Source organism: Erythranthe guttata, chromosome 8 (genome assembly GCF_056151865.1).
Source record: "Erythranthe guttata isolate IM_541 chromosome 8, IM_541, whole genome shotgun sequence".
NCBI classification, from domain to species: Eukaryota; Viridiplantae; Streptophyta; class Magnoliopsida; order Lamiales; family Phrymaceae; genus Erythranthe; species Erythranthe guttata.
In genome coordinates this window covers 4,946,425-4,953,868 of record NC_142540.1, presented here as the reverse complement: position 1 = coordinate 4,953,868, position 7,444 = coordinate 4,946,425, and the positions used below count along the sequence as shown (strand labels likewise).

At 36.0% G+C, this 7,444-nt stretch overlaps 1 protein-coding gene across 2 annotated transcripts; it reads right to left on the bottom strand.

Annotated features, from left to right (window-relative positions):
* Positions 1-256: 256 nt before the first annotated feature.
* LOC105954992 (lysine-specific demethylase JMJ26) lies at positions 257-7,109 on the bottom strand. 2 transcript variants are annotated; one of them, XM_012978695.2, is made up of 13 exons: positions 6,159-7,109; positions 5,965-6,077; positions 5,368-5,467; positions 5,102-5,240; positions 4,732-4,795; positions 3,922-4,627; positions 2,529-2,858; positions 2,109-2,438; positions 1,801-1,873; positions 1,611-1,696; positions 1,368-1,487; positions 917-993; positions 257-601 (listed from the first exon to the last, which is right to left on the bottom strand). In XM_012978695.2, the coding sequence occupies exons 1-12, from the start codon at positions 6,951-6,953 to the stop codon at positions 922-924; spliced, it is 2,928 nt and encodes a 975-aa protein (XP_012834149.2). In that variant the 5' UTR covers positions 6,954-7,109; the 3' UTR covers positions 257-601; positions 917-921. The 2 variants fall into 2 exon arrangements, with proteins under 2 accessions (XP_012834149.2, XP_012834148.2); XM_012978694.2 differs by having other exon boundaries at positions 5,965-6,080; positions 6,159-7,087.
* Positions 7,110-7,444: the final 335 nt, after the last annotated feature.

Genomic DNA, 7,444 nt, shown 5'->3' with positions numbered 1-7,444 from the left:
CATTAAAATATATCATATTTTGATGCTCGTTCGAGTTTTACCCCTGAAACGTTTTTTCTTCTTCCTTTTTTTTATTATTTTTTTTTATTGATGAGATACTAATAAGGATTTTTATTTTGAATTATTAGAACGTCACCATTTGTTACCATGTGATAATTTCTTGGTGTTTTTAAGACTTTGCCGATCAATCGGTACATTTTTTTAGTGCATATGATGATGTATACGGTTTTATATATACTACACTAGGTGAAGTATATCGAGTAGATCTTTGTCATTCACATACACACAAACACACACACACACCCAAATTGGTGTGTGTAGATCAACGATGATAAAATATTACCCGATGTAACCTTCATCGGGTGCAGCATACAAATAATCTGACGTATATGATCATTGAGAAATCAATCACAGGGATTGAAAAATTACCTTATTGCCTAGAGAGAGAAACAATTACTAGTCAATACAATAATGAAAGCTCACTAGGTTACAGCTAAAGTTTGAACTTCTGGACTCAAATTAAGGAAACCCGAGACTAACAGTCGATTGTGTTCGAAAAAACAAAGGCGAACGCCAATATTTTGTGTTATCTCCTTGACACCTGTCAAAGTGGGAAGAGTTTCCAAGGATGAGGAGAAAACGATAAAAAAATAGAAGGCGTATCAATGGCATATTACTAAGATAAAAACAGCAGTGCGGTACTAAGGTAGTGTTACTGGTAAGTGAATCAAAATTGTTGCCATTCTTGATCTGAACATCAATCGGAGGGGTATTATCGACTTTTTCTTTTTAGGACCAATCAATAATCATTGCCAATTAACCGAAGTAATAATCCTAGCTCTCAAAAATAGTATATTTGGCAGATAAAAGTTGCAATAAAGTCCAGAGGATCGAGTCAAAAAAAAAAAGGGCATACCAGTTCTAGTTCGGGTCAGAAATTTTCTCCAGACAATTCACAGCTTGTTCGATTGCGTGGAGCGCCATTTTCTTTACCTTTAGACAACGTTCAAGATTTCAAAAAATTCAGACAACTAAGAAAACTATTTTTACATCGTCATATATATGGATGCAGCACAAGCATGTATCAGGCATTTAAAGGTTTGTCAAAATCGGTACGTTTTTATTTTATACTTCGAGATGAAAATCCACGTGTTATATACATAATTGCGTGGATCTTACATGGCAAAGATGTAATACAAGTCATTTCTTTTTTGTCCAAGTCTCAAAAATACAACCTAGTGAAAAGACTGAGAATGAAAACTCATTTGAAAGTTAAGTACGAACCAGTAGATGGAATATACCGAATGGCTTAAGATATTATTACACACGGAAAGAAAAAAAAAAAAGAAAAGAAGATGAAAGTATACCTCTAACTTGTCTTCCTTAGCCCTATGATTTTGTGGAAGAACACGGAATTCCTTAGTCAACCGAAGACACTCTTTGACGTTTTCTGGTGATACAAAGTCAACGGCCACCTTTATGCAAGACTGAAAGAAACAATTAAAAGAAAATGAGTACTAATTAAAAAAAAATCCACAAGTCAGCAAGTAAAAGTACATGAGTTCTTCGTATGATTAAAAAAGAACAGTTGTAAAACAAACGAAGTGTACCTTTAAATTTCTAACTTGATGTGGACAGCCAGCAGGTATAATAACAGCATCACCTAATTTCTGGACAAATGTCCATGGTTCGATTCCTATATATTCGGCCACAAAAAAAAACATAAGCCGGATTAGTTAAACTGCAGTTTATTATCGACCAATCATGCAAAGTAGATACATCGAGACACGAAAGACTAACCATACTCCTCCTTAAGTATCCTTTTATGCTCCATAGTCAAGTAAACCGTTTGATCATGAATTGGGTGAATAACCTAAACAAAAAAGAATTGTTAAATGCAGGTGATTAAAGGCCATATACACTAGATTTTAAAAATATATGTATAATAAATAAATTAAAAAATTAATAAAAAGATGCACAACACGAAATGATTCAGATGCTAGGATCTTACTCTAAGCTGTTTTTGACTCGTTAGGTTATCAAGCAGACATAATACATTCTTTTACATTAATCTCGGAACCTAGTACTCTGACCAAATTAACCCTTACCTGAGACAACGGATTACCGTAGATATGTCTGAATTCATGAAAGTGCTTCCTCACGTATTCCTCCAATTTCGGTACATCTTCCCTCCTAAAAATATCCCATAGAGCACCACCTTCAGGGCTAGATACTAAAGCACTACTGTTTAATAGATTAAACTCGGATATTTCATTTTCACTGATTTGTTGCTTTCCGTCATTTCCATTTAATATCTGTTTATTATTGCCACGCAATTCCCTCTCATCCTGTTCAGCATGCTTCTTTTGCCGTTTTTCAATGGCCACAAGCTGCTCGGGCTCGAGTGTCACTGCATGTGCATGTACCAACACATTCACCTAAACAACAACAAAACTATTAACAAAAACGAAAAAAAAAAAAAAAAAAATCGAGTAGCAAAATATCGTAAGTGTAGAGAAGAGGCATACTGCATCAGACATGTCACAGTGTAATTTTGTTACGGAATCGCCCCTTCCTAATTCTTGTGAAACTCCATAAGCAATATACGTCTTTGGACCCATATCTGGCTTCAGAGACTTGTCGGTCAGTTTAGTGGCGAGATTTAAGTAACCACAGTTAGGGTCAGTGTAGTCTTTGAATGGCAAGCATCTGATAAACTCAGCATCGTGTCGAGGTAACCTCTCTTTGAACAAGTTAGAAGGAGGCCAGTCTTTCAACTTGAGAATCTGAGGCCAAGAATAACTGTCGAATCGACCCTCTGAATAACCTTTGAAAAACTTGCAGGCATTTATATCAACCTGTTTATTTTTATTTTTTTTAAAAGGACCGATGAGTTTTGCATCATTGACATCCGAAACATCGCATTTGAGGAATAAAAGAAAAAAACATCCAATAAACTGTTATGTAACCACAAGCACTAAAGGAAAATATTTCAACGTGCGCATATGAGGAATGGTTAAACGCGATAAAATGGATAACCCTGGAATCAACCGCATAGGCAAATGGTTTTCATGACAGCATAAATAGTCGAGCTAAAATAAATTTACTAGACTAGTATTGCTATTTACTGCATACATCTCTTGTTATCTATAAGTGCTGTACCCACTCCAATACTCTAGAGGGGGAAACGTCGCCTTCTTGAAAATCAAGAAACGGAAGATTCCAATGTGGAAATAAAAGAAAAATAGAAAGATTAAATTAAGAAGCCCATGTTTCTTTGTCATTTTTTTTCTTCAAACAGGCCTAGCAGTACCAATGCATCAAATTAGCAAAAGATATAAGATTCATCCGAGTGTATTCTTGTCCAAAGAAAATCCAAAATGGCAGATCCCTCAAAATTACACAGTTTCGATAACAAACTCAGGACTCAACACATCAGAAATATAACTACCTAATTCAAACCCGATAAGAAGTAATGATTTTCTAACAAGCCGTATCACCCAACAAATAAGCACGCTTGCCATATAGTGTGCCACAGTTGGAATCCAGGAAAGTTTAAAATTAGGTTTATCACTATCCTAAACGCACCTTCGACGTCAAAGAAAAGACAGAGAGAAGAGAATGGCAAAGGAAGAAAATGACGTGCAAATATAACTGGATCCGCAAATAACAGTTCAGCGAGATATATCTAACTTTCACAGTAGCAATTAGTCTAGAAACAATGACGTGCAAGTTGACATATTATTTAGCTATCCCAACGGTGCATATTATTTCAAAAAGAACCTTCAATTATGCATGTCAAATTGCAGTAGTTAAACTGTTCAAGCATCATATGCAACATAAAAGACTTCACATTTTTTCCCGTTCGACAAAATTAAAAAAGGAAAAAAAATTGACAAAAAATAGAATCAAGTTGCTGACCTCACACCAGTCCAAGCAATTTATCGCAGTCACATCAACTAAAACTTCGCTTCCTTTCTTTCTTTTCTGCCGAAATGCACGCCACATAACCATGGGCTCCCAGCTCAAACCCAACGTAGTTTCAAGCACATCACTCACAATCACAGGCTCGCCTTTCGACCAGTGCCACTGAAAATGCTTCATCTCTTCATTTTGAATCTCTTTAGCTTTCGGACAGTACAAAAAATTGTCCCTCGAATCTTTCCTCGAAGCCGCTTTCCTAAATTTATCGCACTTCAAGCACGAGCCCTCCTCATAATTTTCAGACAAGCTCTCAAAATTCCGTGCTCTTGATAACAAATTCGAGACCCAATTCTCCGAAAAAATGCACTTTAATTCAAGAATACCTTCACCACAACCCCCTAAAAGCTGTGGTGGGCATGGAATTATACCTCTTTCTGTAGCCCTCCATTCAGATTTTACAACTTCAACTTCTTCAGAAGAAGGTTCGTTTTTTATTGGGGTAGCATTTTTACTTTCTTCGGCGATTTTATAACTGTCGTTGTGCAAGTAACTTAGGTCGCGGCGTATGTATTCAACGATCACTTCTTTGTCACCGCCACGTAAGCGTCCCTCGCAAAGCTCGTGACAACAAGTGATGCAGAGATCATAGGAACACCTTGGGCAGCTTCGGTGAAAATCGACAATGGACGTTTTACAGTTGTCACTGCACAAATGCATAGAGTAATGACTCTTTTTTTGCAACTTGAGAGAACTCTTTATTGGGGAAAAAAGAAGAAAAAAAACAGAGTCATGGTGAGATCTATCTACCAGTATATTCGTTCGACCGAGTCGCAATTTGATTTCTGTGGCTTTATTTCTGAAATTGGTAATCCTGTTCGGAGCGAACTAAAGTCAAATATTATGAAAACTAGGTAGCTAATAACTTGTCTTTACTTCATAATTTCATTATTTAACAAGTAAGTATTCGAATGTATACTTAAGGAATCTCAAATGAATATACACAGTTAACACTACATAAATAATTCATTTTTTTTTTATGACTTTCGGAATATTTTGCTCACAAATCTTGGGTGTAGGAGTTCAAAATAAAAGCCTGTGACTTGTCAATTAATTACGTGACATGTTAGCATCACATACATAACCGTCCAAGGTATCTCAGTCCCTGCAAGAGAAATACCTTGTATATTAGCCTCAATTTCCTTCTCGGCCAATTGTTCTTCATGGAATTGTTTTAAGAAGGGCAGAAGCATTCGCAGCATATATTTAGAGTGCTCCATCTTTACTTTGTCAGCATACTCCAATTCTAACTTCAAATGCTGCATGCATAATACAAAAACATATACAATCTGAAGAATCAAACACTTGAGCTAAAGGGAAGGGCAAGAAAGACAATTTGCTACCAAAAGGAAAATAAAAGCAAGTGCAGATTAAATTAAAACGAACCCTGATTGGGCCATCCAGTTGCAAGCAACTCTTGCAATTGCAATTGTTACGACAAACGGGGCAAGCTTCAACAAAAGCATCTTCCGGCATTTGAGGATACCTGGGAACAAGTCTCTTTTCAGACACTGATGGAGTTGAACATACGTTTATATGTATATATAAAGAAAACATTATGAGATAGTGTTGATGTTGCATCTCTATAGCAGATTGAGAAATCTTTAACCAAAACTCGCTTACAGTAGACAAAAATATTATATAGCACAAACGCAGAAAAAACAGAAAATAGACAGATAAACTCGAAATAGTTCTACATTGTGAAATTGGTTGCATGGCCAACTCTTTATTAGAATATTATTCATTCAATCCAGACCACAACATGCCTGTGAGTAATCTTGTACAACAATGTAAAACATTTTAATAAATACAAACTGCATGAGACTGACTTGTTTCAGAGCTCATATTCAGTTACTTTAGCCACTTAACCACCGATCAAAAATGAAGCATTGATCGAATAATAGAATTCATAACATAATAAGGTACAATTTCCGATCAAACTCAATAAAAATTGATTCCGTAAAATAAATAAAAATCACATACCATCTAGTCATGCAAGGGACACAAAATCTCTTACTATCACACTTGGTACAGCGTACAACTCTTCCTTTATCGTTCCTCTTGCACTGGTGACACGTGTTACGCTCCTCCTTCCCCTGCTAAATCCACTAATTAGCCACATAACTCAAAAAAAAAAAAACTTACACGACAGTAAAACAAAGAAACTCGAAACTCACTGCACTATCCGATTTATCCACATTAGCTTTGCGGGAAAATCTTCCTCTTCCTCCACTTTGCCCAATCCCCCCTTCATTATTGTCCCTTTCAACTTGCTCCTCCACCGCATCTTTCTTCGGTTTTCTCCCCCTTCTTTTCGGGATCTCCACTAACCCAGTTTTCACTTCCTCCACACTCTCATCACCAGCTTCCATACTAGTTCTACACGAATATCTTCCTCCTCCAGTTTTCTCAATCGCCCCTTCATTCTTGTCCCTTTCAACTTGCTCCCCCACTGCATCTTTCCTCGGTTTTCTCCCCCTTCTTTTCGGAATCTCCGCTAACCCAGTTTTCAATTCCTCCACACTCTCATCACAAGTATCCTCATTTTCTACCCCCTTCCTCTTTCTCCACGGACCCCTTTTCGGCCTCTCCCATTCGTAAACTTCTTCATTCAATTTCCCAATTTTCTCCTTTGCCAACTGAAGTGACTTCCTCTTCGACGCTCTCTTCATAAAATCCCCATTCTTCACATCATTCTCCGTCGCCTCTTCTTTCTTATCAAGCTCCATCTCTCTATCTTCACTTTCGCCGCTCTCTTTCTCTTCAGGGACTTTCGTCGAACACTCGGTGTGCTCTTTCAATGCAATGATTTCCTCCTCCTTTACACACAAACTTTCATTTTCCTCGGCCGGGAAATTCAAATCCATATGGGGATCAATTCTTACAGAAACCCCTCTATCCAAAAGCACTATTTTTCCACTCTGTTTCTTAGGTGTTCTTTCTCGGCACACTCGTGCGGCTTTTTCTCGCATCAATTTCAATAAATCAGCGGTCTTTAATTTGGTTTTTGAAACTTTAGCAGACTGTTATGACTGATGCCCTTGATTTCAGTTGGCCAATTACAATTTGCTTTAATCTTTATATTTTTAGTAAAGTTTCAGTCTGTAATATTCAATTCAATCGTACACACATTCTTCATTTGATAAATCGTTTATTTATAAATGATATTTGCGATAAATCTACTAAATCCGAAAAATCATATATTAAAAAAAAAATATTCATAATCTACACCCAAATCTTCTCCTAAATTATTCCCCTCATCACGCCAATTCGGTCTTTTTTTTCCTTTTCTTTTTTATTTTGTTTAATAGTTTTCTTTATTTCGATTTAAAAGAAAATTTTGTAATTATTTTATTATTATTTTTTTTTCAGTTTTTTATTTTAATTTTACTTTTTTCTTATTTATATTTTTCATGTTTTTTTATTTTAATTTAAAAAAATGATTTTATTTTTATTTTCGTTT

Bases quoted from the DNA above. Each gene is read 5' to 3' on its own strand.
- LOC105954992 (XM_012978694.2), bottom strand. From the start codon at position 6,953: ATGCGAGAAAAAGCCGCACGAGTGTGCCGAGAAAGAACACCTAAGAAA. The intron at 2,439-2,528 runs GTATGCCTCTTC...GTTGTTGTTTAG, and splicing joins ACTGTGACATGTCTGATGCA to GTGAATGTGTTGGTACATGC. The intron at 1,488-1,610 runs GTACACTTCGTT...TGTTTCTTTCAG, and splicing joins ATCAAGTTAGAAATTTAAAG to TCTTGCATAAAGGTGGCCGT.